The 16,681-nt window shown below is 42.3% G+C and overlaps 1 protein-coding gene across 2 annotated transcripts; it reads left to right on the top strand.

Annotated features, from left to right (window-relative positions):
- The first annotated feature begins 11,006 nt into the window (after positions 1-11,006).
- Positions 11,007-13,083, top strand: LOC116194223 (E3 ubiquitin-protein ligase AIRP2-like). 2 transcript variants are annotated; one of them, XM_031522992.1, is made up of 4 exons: positions 11,007-11,570; positions 12,179-12,339; positions 12,437-12,503; positions 12,774-13,083. In XM_031522992.1, exons 1-4 carry the CDS (start codon positions 11,558-11,560, stop codon positions 12,779-12,781), a joined length of 249 nt encoding a protein of 82 aa, XP_031378852.1. In that variant the 5' UTR covers positions 11,007-11,557; the 3' UTR covers positions 12,782-13,083. The 2 variants fall into 2 exon arrangements, with proteins under 2 accessions (XP_031378852.1, XP_031378845.1); XM_031522985.1 differs by having other exon boundaries at positions 11,013-11,465.
- Positions 13,084-16,681: the final 3,598 nt, after the last annotated feature.

The following is a 16,681-nucleotide window of genomic DNA, read 5'->3' as shown; positions in this document are numbered from 1 at the left end:
CGAGTCGAGATGTGTGAAATGAGGTTAGACAATCACCCAAGAACTCGATTGGTCCCAAGGCTATCTTGAGGACTATTTGGCCCTCCTAGGATCCGTTGGTTCAATCAGACCCAACCTCCAGCTCTCATGAGCCCGTGCCGCATTAATTTTTGTTTCGGTCTTTCCAAAACTCATGGTGAGTGCGAACGAAATATTGGCCGAACGTGAGTCAGTGGGGATCAATTTGTTATAATTTATATTTATTATTTGAGAGTAAATTGCGAGGTATTTGTTTGTGCACTTATTTATGTAACAATCTCGGTCGGTAAGCGTGGAGACTGAGAGTCGGAACCAATCGAGTCGGTTTATGGGTCCTCGAGACGAGCAAGACCATACGAGTCACGGGTTCGGTCCACATGAATCGGCGTCATGGTCTGGTTAGCCGAGATACGAGGATGGTGGACCGATCTCTTGACCCAAAGATCCGCCCCTTTTTCAGTCTCTTAGACCGAATCGATTGTTTCCACGAATTTACAGTGTCAAACCGGGGGAGTCGAGCGAAACCTAATAAACTCGGTAAATAAATTAAAAACGAAAAATCTTAGACAAATTAGAGTACCAATAGTGCGTGTAGGATATATGCCTGCACGTAACAGAACCCCCGAATTTGGAACTTCTGGTTCCACAAGACCATATGCCATGACTAACTAAGTGTATTACTCACCCCTAAACCCGGGCAACTCACTGGCCCTCGACTTTCGGGTCGTAAACAAGTAGTGGCGACTCATTCTCACGCGTGTCTATCACGCGTCCCCCGGGAAGGTGGATACTCCCAAGCCGTGCGATCAGCGTGCTCGCATGCGGCCCCAACGAGATGAAATTCGGGTCTGCACAGCTTGGTGACTCCATTGGGGGCACTTCAGAGGGTTTGGGCATGATTCCATTTGTCTGTTTGCTGTGTTTATTTATTTACCGCTTTCATATATTTTCTGTCCATTTATTTTATGCTCATCTATTTTATGCACATGTATTGCATATCATTCTAATTCTAGGTACCTATGGATCACGTCCCACAACCGATATTAGGAAGCACAGGTTAGATAGAGGTTTCGAGTACGGGCACGCCGCGTAGTTGGGTTGCCGATACAGCCTCAAAAGACCCCGCTTGATTTTAAGGAATTCACACCCTTGAATAGGGAGCCCCCATCCTTGGAAAGCACGGTCCCAATAGAACAAAGCCCCACATCGTGCTTTGCGTCTATGCCAGCCTTTTGTCGACTTCATCAACGGGTCATTGAGTGGGCTTACAAGCTCTTGAGTCTTTTTCTATTTTGAGAAAGATGTACATGTAGCTTGTAATTTGTATATTAAGCCATGGGCATTTATTTTCTTGCAAGCATGCATCACACGGTTCTTTAAAAAATGCTAGGGGTCATTCACATCGAGGAGTCTAAGTTGGTTTCTTGTCTTCTTGGTAAGGGATGTCACGCTCAGCCTCTTTTTCGCTCCTCCACCTCGTCTTGCTGCCCCTGAATGACATCACCCGCATTTGGACTAGTCTGCACACGACTACGTCACCGCCTTCAGCAGAGACATCCCTCTACTGGCCACTCGCTAGACAGACTGGAGCTTCCTTGAAGTCGTTGCATTCAGGGGTCCAGTCCATGCTCTCTACAGCATTCAGGGCATCGAACCCACATTGACCATCGAGGAATATCGGACCCACAACTGCTGGCGCATAAGGATCTCATCGAACCTTCACAGATCAAGACTGGCACCCCTGTTGGGATATCTTCCTCTTCGAGCTCGCCAATACTAGAATTAAGAGGGATCGTCTTCGTAGGGAGATAGCTGAGAAGGACAAGGAACTCACCGACCGGTGTCAACTCTAATGGAACTTGCTCATGTCCACACCGAGCTGCAGAGATGTGATCAAGAACTGTCTCGGGCGAACGTTGTTTTGGAGAGGTCCATGAAGAAGAACCGCAGAGGTCCGTATACATCCATGGGGTCTCGGTCTAGAGCAGGTACTTTCCAAAGCGACGTTTGCTCGCGCGATGTAAAACCGACTTAGGATTTTACTTTCAAACTTGCATTGTACTTTGAATCTTTCTAGTCAATGTGAATGAGCGCATTAGTATTTTTCAAAACTCACACATCACATGCATTCTATATTTATTGTTTTGCACGGTGGCCACCACGCACAGCCGCAAGACAGGCAAGTCGTGTCAACCTTCACAGGTAGACCACTTGTGGTCTTGACCCTTCTTCCACGGTAAGGCGCGCTATGGCCGAAGGGCCGACCTATCTTCCAGGGGGAAGCTAACCCTCACTGACTCAACATAACAGGGCGTAGCCACTTACGCAACCGAGCGCGTCCCTCTGCGCTGTACCTACTCACAACGCATGTCCCTTGGCGTGCTCGCACGACGTCTACTAGGCCAGTTCGCTTCCCTACGCCATTGCATTAAAATTGAAGACAATTCTTGTTCTTTATTTATTTTTCCTTTTGCCATTGCAGGAAATACCCAACAAGAAGGCAGTCTGAATCCCGAACGACCATAACCGGGACAACAAACAACTCTCATCCAGCTCTTGGAAACTTCAACACTGAGGTCTAACCCTCCCTCAGTTAAAGATCGCAAGCGACAGTTCCAACATACAGAGTGTATGGACCCGAATGTGCTCTCGTCGGGGCTCGCATGCGCGCGACCGAATCGCACGGCTTGGAAGTGTCCACCTTCTCGGGGATGCGTTACGGACACGCATGAGAAGGAGTCGCCACGTATCATTTTAAGACTCGAAGGTCGAGGGGTATGAAACACTTAGTTTTGCTAAGGCATTGGTCTATGCGGAACCGGAAAGTCCAAGTTCAGGGGTTCACGTTACGTGCTGGCCTATATCCCGCACGCCCTTTTAGTACTCTTGTTTGCTAGGCTTGCATGTTTTAATTATTTATCACTTGAATTAAGATGCGCTCAGCGTACACGTTTTGACACCAGAAATTCGATGAATTAAACGATGTCGGTTGAGGAGCCGAGAGAGAAGTAAACTCGCATGTCGGGGAATCAGTTCACAATCTTGCTTTACGGTTCATCAAACTATGATGTTTGAATTCTTGCGTGAACCGAAACCACGAGATCTTGGGATTACTTTTGTCTAGGCAAGCAGTGGACCGATTCGATTAATTCGACTCTCGGACCGTTCTCTCACTGACTAGAATTCTTACGAAATAAATGTACAAAATAAAATCCTTACAATACTCTCAAAATACAGCAAATTACAAATAGCAAATGGTCAAATCCCAGTGAGTTTGCTTTCGGTTATTATTCCGCTCAGACTCGCCGTGAGTTCAGGGAAATACCGAAAAACTAAAATTCAACTGAGCTCTCAGTGAATAGGGCGTTGGACCCTGTGATCGATGATTAGGGCGTTGAACCTTAAGTGTGATGTGTCCTATGGGTCGGGCTAAACTCGCATGGGCAAACAAGAGCATAAAAGTAACAAACAACAATGTGACTTGCCGACAATGTGTTTGTTATTGTCGAGTGTACGTGGATTAACAGATTATTAACCCAAGTGTATTTTTTGCAAGCAAATGCCATATCTTAAACAAGCAAACCAGTGTAAAACATTTTGCATTCGGCTTTGTTTCAAGGACCTGACAAACATGGTGTCTGTAGTCAAGTCCTTTGTGTGTGGATTGCTTTTAGATTTGTTCTGTATTGTGACACTGAAATTCCATTGAATTCACCAAACTCGTGTTTTGACTCTAGATTTGGAACCTAGAGTTCCACTTAACCATTATCTAGTGTTTGGTTAGTTCGAGTGAAATGTTAATCAGCATTTTGCATGTTTTGTGACAGAGATAACTGTTCTAATTACCCGAGTCTACAATAGGATGACAAAAATTCATCAATGGATAAGAAAAGGCTTTGCAGATGAATCTGCACCTAAACAGATAGCCTATTCTTATCCTGATACTCTAGTGTTTCTGTCAAGCTAACCCTAGGGGTGTCGCTGAATTGTGAAAAGACAATTTTTACCCTTTATTTGAAAATTGTTTTCAGAAAAAGGAAACATCGCATTGCGGGCCACCTCGGCCTGTAATCGGTGTCGACCAATTCCCTGGATCGTCCAGGGTTATGTAAGAACCCCGAAAAAACAAAGAATCGGTTAATCTTTCCGGAAGTGATCTAAAAAGATCTTTTGTATCATAACCTTAGTTACTTGAAATCAGGTAAAAACTCAAGTTGAGACACACAAGTCCTTTCTAGACGTCCATACTATATCGGCCCGCGTTTTTCGGGATTTTGGAAATGCGAGTTTTGAAAAGGGCATTAACATCATTTGACAACTCATCAACGTGAGTTATCAGTTAATTGTCAATTAATGTAAAACTTATTAGTGCCAAGTGGGTTTAATCATGTGAGCGTCCCGATTAACCCGATCGCGGAATTAATGCTTAGGGATTATTACCGAATGCATTAATTATGAAAACGATTCGTGACTCGGTGACCAAGATGTGTCTATAATACCCTCGGAACCAAATAGGCCCGAAAAGGTCACCGTTACACAAATCCATGGATGTTATTTGAAAAATAACAATTTTAAATGTGTTTTAACTCTTGATTTGCGAAGATTTTAAAATTACAATGGCACACAATGGTATCGTCATGATTTGGATAGCACATGTTGAACATGCAAACATGCACAAACATGTTATTTATGGAATCGATAAAACAATACCAACTTCATGGGATGCTAAAAACGTAACAAAGCTTGGGAATCGAACTTGAATCGGGATAAGAAGACCATTCTTTGTCCAAAAAGAGTAAGAGAGCATTCAGTCACCTCTCTTGGAGGTAAACCCGAGAGCTCATTTGCTCTTTTAGGGTCGGAATGGTCTTCTTGACAATGATTCAAATGTTTCCCGACATGCTAGCACGTAAATCGAGAATAAACATGCATAATATAATATGAAAATACATAAAAATACAAACTTGCTAGTGTAACATGCTTAATATACCATATTACTCCATAAACATGCAAGAAACGTAAAAAAACTTAACTCCTCTAAGTCGAGAATGTTATACCTAACCTTGGAATACGAGGAAAGAGTCGAGGAAGGGTTTGAGAGTCGGGTGACTCGGTTGTGCACAAAAGAGAGTGCTTAGGTGCACTTGCAAGGATGATCGGGCGGCAGGAGCAAGCAGTTGGGGCGCTAGAAGGCGTCAGGCACGCGGAAGTGCAGGCGAGCCCGCGGGGCGCGAGCAGATGCACAAGCTGATGGGCGTGAGCGGCGCGCTCGGCGTGCGCGGGCTTTAAGGAGCGTGTTGCATGCGTCTAGGCGTTGTTATGGGACGTCGAGCTTGCATGGATGCATGCTTGGGACGTCGAGCGTGCCTGGGAAAGTACGGGAACGTGTGAGCGCGTACGGGAGCAGCGAGCGAGCGGAAGCAGCGAGCGCCTGTGGGCGTGCATGTGCGAGTGAACGAGCGGACGAGCGGGCATGCGGGAACGTTAGCGGGCGCCCGACTGAGCGCCTGGGCATACATACGTGCGACTGGGACGTGCGGCTGAGCGTCCTAGCGAGCGACTGAGCACAAAAATCACCTGAAATGATAACTTAAAGGGTTCAAATAAAAAAATTGAGTTCATAAATGAATTCCAAGGATCCAAAATATGTGGGATATGAAGTTTGAAAATTTTTGGACTTAAGTCGGAATGTCGAACATTGGTTTACGGCTTAAGAACTAAGGATTTTGTTTTGGTTTTCTTTTGGTTTCTAGGAGCTGAAGCTTGTTGCTGGTTGCTAGAGAGTTGAGAGCATTTTCCTAGAGGGAGAAAACTAGAGAGTGTGCAAGAGCAAAAAGTGATTAGCTTAATCACTCTTGAGCAATATATAGACAAAGCTAATGAGCAATTAAAGAAAACAAAGTGTAATTAGGGCAAGGATTAGAAAAATTCGATTGCCCTAATGAGGATGAGGATGAATGTGAGCCAAGTATTCTTCAAGAGGAAGAGCCAAAAACATTAAATTGAAGGATTTGAAGTTGGAGTATTGTCTTCAACTTCCCTTGGATTTTTTTGGCTAAGTGAGCAAGAAAGCAAGACAAGAAGATTGGGGTAAAGGGGTGGCTACCCTTAGGCAGCCCATGGGTCCCACGGTCCAAGAGGAAAAATCAAGAGAAAGCTCGGGTCTCGATTGGTCGCACATTCGAAACTCGTGGTTCAAATTGAACGTCGAATTGTCGATAAACGCGAGAAAACATATTTAATGAGTCCAAGAGTGCCATTTTTGTGAGCAAATGCCTCCGGTTAGTACGAGGCTCGGAAGCCGGTTTTGCTCATTTTAGGTGACCAGAGCAAAGTTAACCGCTTCTGACAGCATATCTTGCAGCTGCATCCCACATTAGTTATTTTGACATAAATTGTCAGACAACGTGAATAGTTGACCCTTAAGCCGGTATTGCAAATGTGGAGCTAGAGACGTCGTAGGAGGCCGAACTTAGATTTCTCGGATTGTTTTCTGAGTTGCTCGAGCGATTCGGAGATTACTGTGATCTCCGTTTGTCGAAAACGGACTTCTAAGGACTAGAAAAGTGTATCTGAGACCTTTAAACTATTGCTCGGGAGGCCTAGATGGGTTGTGCAATTCAATCTGACGATTTCACATTGAGCCTTGGGATGTTTAGTACTGTGTAAGCTAATTGTTCCGCGCCAAGTTTCTGCAAAAAGGACCTCCGGGCATAGATTTCCACTAAAAATGGCATTTTCTGCTCATCAGAGGTCACTCGGGAAACTAAAAGGGGTTATGCAATCTGTTTTGCCCAATTGCGTCTGTCTGCTGGAGTTTTCAAGGTAATGCAGGGTCAACTTCGTTTCCCGTTATTCCATCAGACCAGTCTTCGGTTATACATTTTCGAAGGAATGTATGCTTGTTTGCCGCTTGGAAGTCATTCGAGGTGTCTGCATGGCTTCCGGGAACAGATTTGTTGTGATGCTCATGCTCTGTATGTTTATGGGACATGGCTGTATCTGACATTTGGAATTAAATTTTCTTTAATAAACCGACATTTTTGGACTTCCACTGAAAAGTTGTCTGTATACATAAAGCTGTTCTGTATAGAGCAGATGATCTATAAAATGTGTTTGAAGACACTTTTCATATGTTTGGCACTGATTTGGATTTTTGGAGTCCAATATTATCTATCTTTCGATGGTCGAGCGAACTATCGGAAAATATGATTGTCCGTAATGTACTTTGAAAATGCTGGTTTTGGATGTTGTTGAACTCTCTAGTCACTCTGTTGGCTTTTGATGACCAATGAAGTTCTTCTGTTGTTTACCTGTGTCATCCGCATAACTCTGCTGACTTGAGGGTGAACAGTGATTTATTGCTTTGTTGAGCCTTCTTCTGTATCAATACTCAAGTCGTGGGTTGAATCATTACTGATATGCATTGCTTGAATTGGTGATCCAAAATGGGATGCTGACACAGAGTATGGCCTAGCCCACCCGCCACATGAACTACTAGCACAGTTGCACCTCCAACCAAAGAATAGACCCAACACACCCTTCAGTGTGGACACCAATCAACCGCTGGAGCAACAATTAGCTTGTGAACACAGTTTTTCCTAATTCCCTTTTTATTTAACTTTATGACAATACATTCCCAAATGGGTTCCCGGCCAGAACAAATCCCTCAAAAGGGCATTAAGACAGTCACAATGATGCCCTATTAGTTTTGCCGGACCTGTTCGACGAGCTTGTTCCCGTCAGACTTGGCTCCTCGAGCCTTCTCTAGCTACTCGCACCCAAGGAAAGTACACTTATATGTCCCCTAATCACGGTCTAACCACTCCAGTGTGGTGGTGACCAAACTCCCGAAAACGAATGTCCCCCACGTGCGGCACCCCATGGGTCGCGCACTGGACGAGAGAATTTCCTATGGGTCCACCCATATTTCTTACCACACTGTCCACCGTATAATCGCCTAGTACATCATCTCCTTTATCGTCTTTCATAGGGAATCGTCGGTCACAGGCGAGGAACAATGCACGGGTTCACAAATCCCCAAGGACTCTTCTCGAGCCCTTCCCCTATACTTTGACGAGGGAAGTGTCCAACGATGAGATACCTCCCTACGAAGTCGAAGACAAAGGTGATCGAGCGAACCATTCAGCATCGGCGAAACTGACTTCCTCGGAATTGAGCAACGCCCCAAGGCAAGTTAGGCCTTCACTACGGCAAAGGCCCGCCAACAGCTATCAACTAACAACGAGCCGCTGGGATCACACACGTCCATCGACTTCAAGAGTACGCATCTCTAGAAGACGCCTACTACTAGAGCCACAGGAGACGGTTGGGGATGACGATTGCACAAGGCGCCCGCCATGGGCCACATCAACAATGAAGACCGGGGCATTCCCGTTCAACGTTCGCATTGAGACCACCTCGGACATCATTCACCGAGACTCCCTAGTTGAAGTTCGCACCGAGGTCACCATAGCTTTCTACACCTAGAGTGGGTCACTCCAGCGAGCGGCGTAAGAGCACTCCCGGTCATTCAGGTCTAGAGAGGGCGTCCTCCATAACAAGCACTAAGACAATCCCGGTCACTCTCTTTGGGGCAAAACTTTGTATTTTCTTTTTTAGACTTTAGAGGAAATAATTTAAAGCTTGTAAAGGAGAAGATACACTTGATCCAACTTCCGAATGTGCAAGATAAGTTCCAAGACTCGGATCTCACAAAAGAGGCCAGGGCAAGAACTCATCGAGTTTCCACGAGGCAAGGCACAACAAAGCGACCTCAACAACAAAAAAGTTTAGGAAAGTCAAGCAAATTGAAGGGGCACAAACAACCCCAGCGTCAAAAAAGAAAAGCGGGAAAAGCCTGCCAATCCAAAAAAAAAAGGCGCAGCATTGAGAGCCACCAAACGCCCTGACAGTGCCAACTCAAAATCCAAGAAAAACCCCAATAAAAAAGGGGAAGAACAAATTTGACTACTCGATGAAGATAGAGTGCAAGACAACGCAACACGGAAGTCGAATTCTCCAAACCCTTCGCCCTTGCAAACTTGAGAGACAAAAGAGTCAAGCCCGCTAGGTCGAAAATCCCTATGGGGCGACTTAGGCAAAAGTTAGGGCAAAAGAGAGGCGCGACCGAAAATCTCCAAGTGGGTGGTCGTGACAGAAGGAGGGCTCATCCCCTTTACGTTGAAAGGTACGGCTGAATCCCGATGTGGGTGACCGTAAGCTTCCCCGAGCTGCCTGCCATGTGTCTCAGGTCTCCTCGAGCTGTTGCTGAGCTTTTCAGTCTCGGTGGGGAGCTAAGACAGCCCATTTCAACTTGGGTTTGAAGGAGTTTCAAAGTCCCACGAGTTTCTCTCGACACTAGTTCAAGAGAGATACAAATTCTCGATCTTAGTGGCACGTATAGGGCTCCCTTATTAGATTGCATCAATGTTTGCATGGTTGATGATGTCTTGAAGTGCGTGTCTTTGGGTGAAAACGGCATGAACCGGTTTGATAATATGAACTCGACTCCTTAAAATCGAGATGTGCGCTAATAAGAACCGACATAAGCACAAATTTGAATATTTTAAAGTATTGGCCCTAAAACCAGTTGTATGAAATGAAAATGAATCCATAAGAATCAATTTCTTGCTCACTCGGCTTTGAGGGATGGCTTTGAGGGGTAAATCCGACCAAATATACCAAAACCGGTTTAGTTTATCATTTGGACATAAAACCGAAAAATTAAATTTAGTTGTGATCATTGTTACCATGATTTGTGTGTTTTTGGATGTGTGAATGCATTTTAACAAAGACCTCACACAAACCGAATTAATTCGGTTTAAAATCGGAATTTAATTTCGAGTCAGTCGGGAATTAGAGCTCTTATTGAACAGTCCACCCGTGGCCGGCTCGACGACTCGAAACTCGCAAATCAAAGCATACGGCAAATTCATTTAATTTAATCAATCCAACAAACGTAGTGAATTGAGACGACTCACTCGGTTAATTAATTCACTTGGCTCCTAAACAAATTGTACGAATCAGTTAATAATTTGTAATCGATTCGATAAATCATGCACTGATAATCGTGCCCTTTTCTAAATCCACAACTTTTATAAATATTGAGACATGTGGTCCAGGTAGCATGGATATCTTGGAAGGACTCACGAGTCCTGACTTGAGTATGGGCCCAATTTGAGGCGGCTCAGGTCGGAACACGAGAGTTCTTCTTAGACCACTTCTAGGTAGACCGACCAGTCTTCCGACTCTCGTGGGGTGGATTGAGGAATTGGTCGACATCGGCTACTGGCCGAGGTGGCCCACATCACTCAGTCTTATTTTAGCAAAACAATTTTTCTATTTCAAGGGCAATATTATCGGTTTATGATTTACCGATAATCCTATGGTTAGAGTGATCAAAACAATCCAAGCCACGGATAAAGACGGGCAACCCGTGTAGACGCAGTTGTCATATGCATTGCCCTCTTTACCCGAATGAAATGTTTCTGTCATTCTGATATAGATTCGGACACTTAGGAATGTGGACCAGAGATGCGAGCAGAGATGGCCCGTGAAAGGTTGTTCGGTCCTTCTTAGGGCAAGAGTAGAGACCTTAGCACCTCCGTAGTGTTTCGCGTTCCCACTTCTCTAAGTCTGTGTTTAGATTGGGTTCACCTGTCACAAAACACGAAACTGGACTAATCACACACTAGACATAATCAAACACATAGGAATGGGACCCTAGGGGCATGTTTGGTTCGCAGGATTAAGCAAGGAATGAAATACTTATTATGTACGGAATACTCATTCCGACGTTTGGTTCATGGGAATGCCGAATAGCTATTCTGGATTGGAATAGTTATCCGGCTTACATCAGGAATACGAGTGCCTCCCTCGAACGTTCGGAACGGCTAATCTCCATCCGGAAAATGACTTGAAAGTCCGAAAACGCCCTCAACTTTCTTAACAAATTACAATCTCATGCCATCCAGCTTTATCTCCTTCCTGCAGACGAAGATCCAAGATAGAGATAGAGATATGACGAACCCGCAACCCCGAGCCCTCGACCGCGTCCCTCGAGCCTGCGACCCCCGAGCCTTGGACCGCGTCCCTCGAGCCGCGACCCTCGAGCCCTCGACCGTGACCTCGAGTCCTTGACCCTCGGAAGAGACAGAGACTAAGACGAACCCGCGACCCTCGAGCTCTCGACCACGTCCCTCGAGCCGCGACCCTCGCGCCTTCGACCGCTACCTCGAGCCCTCGACCTCGAGCCCGCGACTCCACGACATTTCGGGCTTTCCCTGTCGTCTTCTTCATCAATAATCCATGAAGATGAAGAGGGTCGTCCAGCCCATCATCCTTCCTTATCCCCTCTGCACATACCCAGTAGATTAGATTCTTTTGACCCAACAATTTCTTCATGTTCAATCTTCAAGACCCGACAGCACACCCTCCTCGGATCGGTAAGCTCTCTACCTCCGTTGTTTAGTCCCCCAGATTTTTAACCAATCATCGTACCGGGACTCTGTCAAAGTATTGGAGGCTGACATACAGCATGCTAATTCTCTGTAAGCAGTGTTCTTGTTTTGAACTTTTATGCTGTTTCTCTCACTTTACTATTTCCTGTCAATTTGTTTAATGATTATGTTCTCCATCTGTGAGTTGATTTTCACTTTACTCTGTCACCGTTGCGTTAATTCCTCTTTTAGTCAGGTGGGTTTGTGTTAATTTTTTGAACTGTGCTAGGAACATCACTATGATCACCAGTTTGACTGTCTCTGCTTGGTATGTTACTACTTAATTGAGGTCTATGTTGGGCTCTAAGTGATACCTGTTGATTCTAAGATTGTTCGGCTTAATTTGGGGAATCTGACATGTAGCTGCTGCAAAATAAAGGATGAGAGTGTGCAATTTTGTTTTGGGGCATTTTTGGTTCTGGAATTGGATGGATTTACTTGATGATTTTGGGCATTTCCGGTTCTGTTTCTGGGATATGTTTTCTGGTTTTGGTTTCGACGGAGATTGAATACAGGGAGCTTTACTTTTTTCTGGTTTTGGTGTTTTATTCAAGCTGCTCCCTCTCTCTCCCTCTCTCTCCCCCTCCCTCCCTCTCTCTCTCTCTCTCTCTCTCTCTCTCTCTCTCTCTCTCTAATAAGTCAGATTCTTTGCTCTGCAGGGCTGCTGCCATTCCAATCAAAGGGCGGAGTTCGGCTTCATATGAAACTGGTCTGCAGTAACTGGGCACCTCTTTTCTTCTTTTTGCTTCGATGGGTTGATTGTTCTTGTGCTTGTTTCTTGCCGGGGTACTTGAACCTCTTCCGCATCCTCATATACAAGGTCCGCGTTTGATCGAGTATTTAGGTAATACTTGGGCTGCATAGTCGTCTGTAAGTGTAACTGCATATTTATGTGAACTTTCCAATTTCGGTTACAGGTTTACCCAGATGGGAGATTGAGCCTTCGCGCTAACGCAAGGAAAGCAACAATACGGGACTTCTATGGTATCTGCTCGCCTTTCATTTTCTCTAACAAGTATCTTGCCATTTCTATTGTCAGTGAACCTGCAACTTCGGCTTTTATTTTCCAGAATCAGTCAGTTGGAAGAGTGCATCGGTGAAAAGTAGCTTCTCATGAGCTCTTCCTTTGCTTAGTCCCCCAGATTTTTAATGTTGTCAATTCTCGAGAAGTTTTATTATGATCTGATGTTTGCTTAGCAGAACCATAATGTTGGATCTGACTTGAGATATTTACCTCTGAACCTTGAAATGCAGGCATCTAGTTGATCCTCTGAAGCTTCCGCAAATCGAATTTTTTACGGTTGAAGTGGATAGAGGAAATTGAAACTCCATTAGTGGATCAAGAGAGCCGAACAAGATAGCTGCTGTGCGGAAAGCCCCTTGAGAGCCAGAATCCTGCAAGTTCTTTTCCCTTGGTGCTCGGATGAGTTCCTCTGTAAATTAGTATGGAGCCTGAAATGTATAGCACTGTAATTCATTACATTACCCTGCCAACTGTGCTGTTTCATTTGGTATGAATAATAACTGTTACGTAGTATACTCCGCATTTCTCCTTCCTATCAAAGTCACCCGTGTGCAACTATTATTCATTTCATTGGATTTTCGTAATGTTCAAGACGAATAGTAGGGGTGACGCAGTACGGACTACGAGAATTTCTTGTGTAATTTGAAAAGGAGTCTTCACAAAATAGTTATGGGCCCACATTGCTAAATAGTTATTTCTAATAATTACAATTAAAAAATAATTTTATTAATTCATTATTAATAAATATTTAAATATTAATAAATATACTATTTCTAATTAAAATAATTAATTTTTGAAAATTATTTACTTTTAAATTATTTAAAATGTTAATTTTTTATTAATTATAAAAATTGCTACAAAAGTTATTTATTTATCTCATAAAATCTTTTAGATTTAGCATGAAGGGCATTTTTTGTCTTTTCATCCTATTTTTGTTATTTCCATTCCTTATTCAAGCCAACCATACATTAGAATTATAATTCTCAGTTTTGCTATTCTCTTCAACCAAACAAAAAAATTTCATCAGAATTTATATTTTATTCCCTATCTATTATATACCCTTTCTATTCTAGTCCCTGTTTATTTTATTCTAGTGAACCAAACGTAGCCTAGGTTTTAGGTTTCTAGTAAAACACACTTCTGTCATAATTTGTTAATTTGTCAGTGTTACAAAACAGTTAAATTTTAAAAAAACCCACGCACCCGTGGCTTAACAACATACATCATGTTTGTCAAGTCCTTTTTATGTAAAGCCGAATGCTACATGCCCTTTGAGGGCGACCTATGGCTAATTATCACAACACATAATTGCTCTGTTTTTATCTGTTTAGGGTAAAAACACAATTGTTAAGCAACCCAAGTTCATAATTTGATAATCATGTAAACACGACAATCAACACACAACTTGTCTGTGTTCATATGCTTTTATCTGTTTTCATCTGTTTTTATCTATTTCTATATGTTTTTATCTATTTTTATTTGTTTTTGTCTGTTTCATGACAGTTCAAGCCCGAACCCATAGGATACGGTTCACACGGGGTCCAACGCCCTAACCATTGGTCACGGGGTCCAACACCCCCACATATTGAGTGCGCGCGACCCGAGCATGGTATTGAGTCTAGTCTCGATTCACCGTTTCGACCCTAGTAGAGTACAAGCGGAGGATGACTCAGGTCGAGATGCATGAAATAATGTTAGACAATCACCCGGGAGTTCGATTGGTCCCACAGCTATCTTGAGGACCATTTGTCCCTCTTGGGATCCGTTGGTTTGGTTGGACCAAACCCCCAGCTCTCATGAGCCTGCGTCACATTAATTTTGATTTCGGTCTTTTCAAAACTCACGGTGAGTGCGAACGAAATATTGGCCGAACGTGAGTCAGTCGGGCGTGCGGGCTATAGGCCTAAACGTAATAGAACCCCCAAATCTGGAATTTCCGGTTCCACAAGACCATATTCCTTAGCTAACTAGGTGCGTCATTTACCCTTAGACCCGGGCAATTCACCGGCCATCGACTTCCGGATCGTAAACAAGTAATGTCAACTCCTTCTCACGCATGTCCATCACGTGCCCCTCGGATAGGTGGATACTTCCAAGCCGTGTGATCAGAGCACACGCATGCAGGCCCTAACGAGATGAAATTTGAGGTCTGCACAATGGAAATTGGGACTGTTCGAATTTCTTTTTTTCTTTGGGAAAGTACTTACTTTGAGAGGTGTATCATATTCCGGGGCTTGGAAAAAGTCTTGCTTTAGTTAAGAACTTGATGATCATGGGCTTAAGGTTGTATTTGATTCCCAAAAGGTGATTATTTCCAAAAAAGGGTCATTCATTGGGAAAAGATATGCGAAGGATAACATGGACGCCCTTAGCATGAATAATTAAAAAAATGTATGCTCTTAGTATGAATAATTAAATGCGCATATATATATATATTATTTTTTTTTATTGTTGATGACATGAATCTATTTAGCATTACAGAGTGTTTAATTTCTCAATGTACTTGATTGTGTGATTTGGTCAAGCTGATCATTTGACTCTTTTAATTTGCGAATATTTTCTTAATTATATTGGATAATAATTTGGTTATTAATTAATTGTAATCATTTAAAAAAACTTATAATTTTGGAATCTTATAGGTAATTTTGAGATATGGTAACTGTGAGATATAGTGTATTAAATTCATGAATTGATTATGAATGAATATATAGAAATCGATGAATAGGAAAATATATTAATGCCATTGACCATATTGATTAGTCCTGAAATGGAAGTAGATCCATAATTTACTTGGTGGATCTACTGCGTAAATTGATAGAACGAGTTTTAGTATGTTTTAACAAATTACAATTGATTAATTGACAATAAAGGATTATGTTCTCCCATGAATGTATTTATAAAAGGAAATATTTATCTCTTTTATAACCATTCAAGAATGCCGATGGAAGTTTCAAAATAAATTAGATTTGTGGATGTTAATTTTTTAACGTTCCCATGAGAAATATGTCTTTGACCTTTGCACGGTAAATGGTTATTAGTTTATAATTTCACTTATTTGGATTTTAGAGTTAGGCTTTGAGATGTGGAGGAGAAAGTATTTTTTGATTTTTATTTGTGTCTTGAAGCATGACACATGATTTTATATTTAATAAATAAATTCATTCACATAAAATTATATACTTGTCATGTGCGAGTTTATGAGGTGAGTTTCTATAACATGCAATTATAATATATAAATTTATGTGAATGAATTTATTCATAAAAAATGCGTGTATATATATGTATATGCGATTAATATCTTGACATAACTAATATCTCCTTATTTATGTGATGCATGTGACCGTACGAGTAATTATTCTGGAGGTCAAATATATTATAGTGACGAGGAGTCTCAACGAGATGCTAATAATATTTTCATGTCACGAGGTGCATACGGAGTAAATACACAATAAGGAGGTACGTAAAGAAACTATGTGTGATAATTGAGAATAATTGAAAACCACCAGAGATATGGGATTTTACCGGATTATAAAATTAATGTGAGTGAATCGTGCCTTCTTTACATCGATGTCACTATATGAGAGAATAGACTCCTTGAAATGTAATACGTTTTTACATTTCCGGTGCATTATGAATTATGAGAAATAGTGGGGGTAATTTTCAAAAATTCATATATGGTTTAATGCATCAAATTTTCACAACGAGAAAGGATGGACATTTATCCTTAACAGTTTCATAGCTTCTAAAGTGGAGTGATAAAACAATTGTAGACACTCCTAATGAGACTGCCTACGCAAGTATGGAAGTGAGAGGCCGCTTCCTATGGATTTTGCCAGTAAAATCCTAGAGTACTTGCTACACCGGAATAACACAAGGCCGTACTAAATTGGCGTTGCCTATAGTGATCTAGAACCTATGTATAGTGTCAACTAAATTCCTTAAATTTATGTTCTAATCCGCGGTTCAAGCCCTAGGCCACTATCAGTCTATGCACTGTACAATAACCGACTATTTTATTTTCTTTATATTATATTAGTTTATGTGATATTATTATTAGTAAATAAGTGGGAGATTGTTGTATAATAATCATATTTACTACTACTACTATTAATAATAATAATAATAATAATAATAATAA

Source organism: Punica granatum, chromosome 1 (assembly GCF_007655135.1).
Source record: "Punica granatum isolate Tunisia-2019 chromosome 1, ASM765513v2, whole genome shotgun sequence".
Taxonomy (NCBI): Eukaryota; Viridiplantae; Streptophyta; class Magnoliopsida; order Myrtales; family Lythraceae; genus Punica; species Punica granatum.
Note: the sequence above shows the minus strand (reverse complement) of the source record. Positions and strands in the feature narration are given on the sequence as shown.

Bases quoted from the DNA above. Each gene is read 5' to 3' on its own strand.
- LOC116194223 (XM_031522985.1), top strand. From the start codon at position 11,423: ATGTTCAATCTTCAAGACCCGACAGCACACCCTCCTCGGATCG. The intron at 11,466-12,178 runs GTAAGCTCTCTA...TTTGCTCTGCAG, and splicing joins AGCACACCCTCCTCGGATCG to GGCTGCTGCCATTCCAATCA. The intron at 12,340-12,436 runs GTCCGCGTTTGA...TTTCGGTTACAG, and splicing joins TCCGCATCCTCATATACAAG to GTTTACCCAGATGGGAGATT.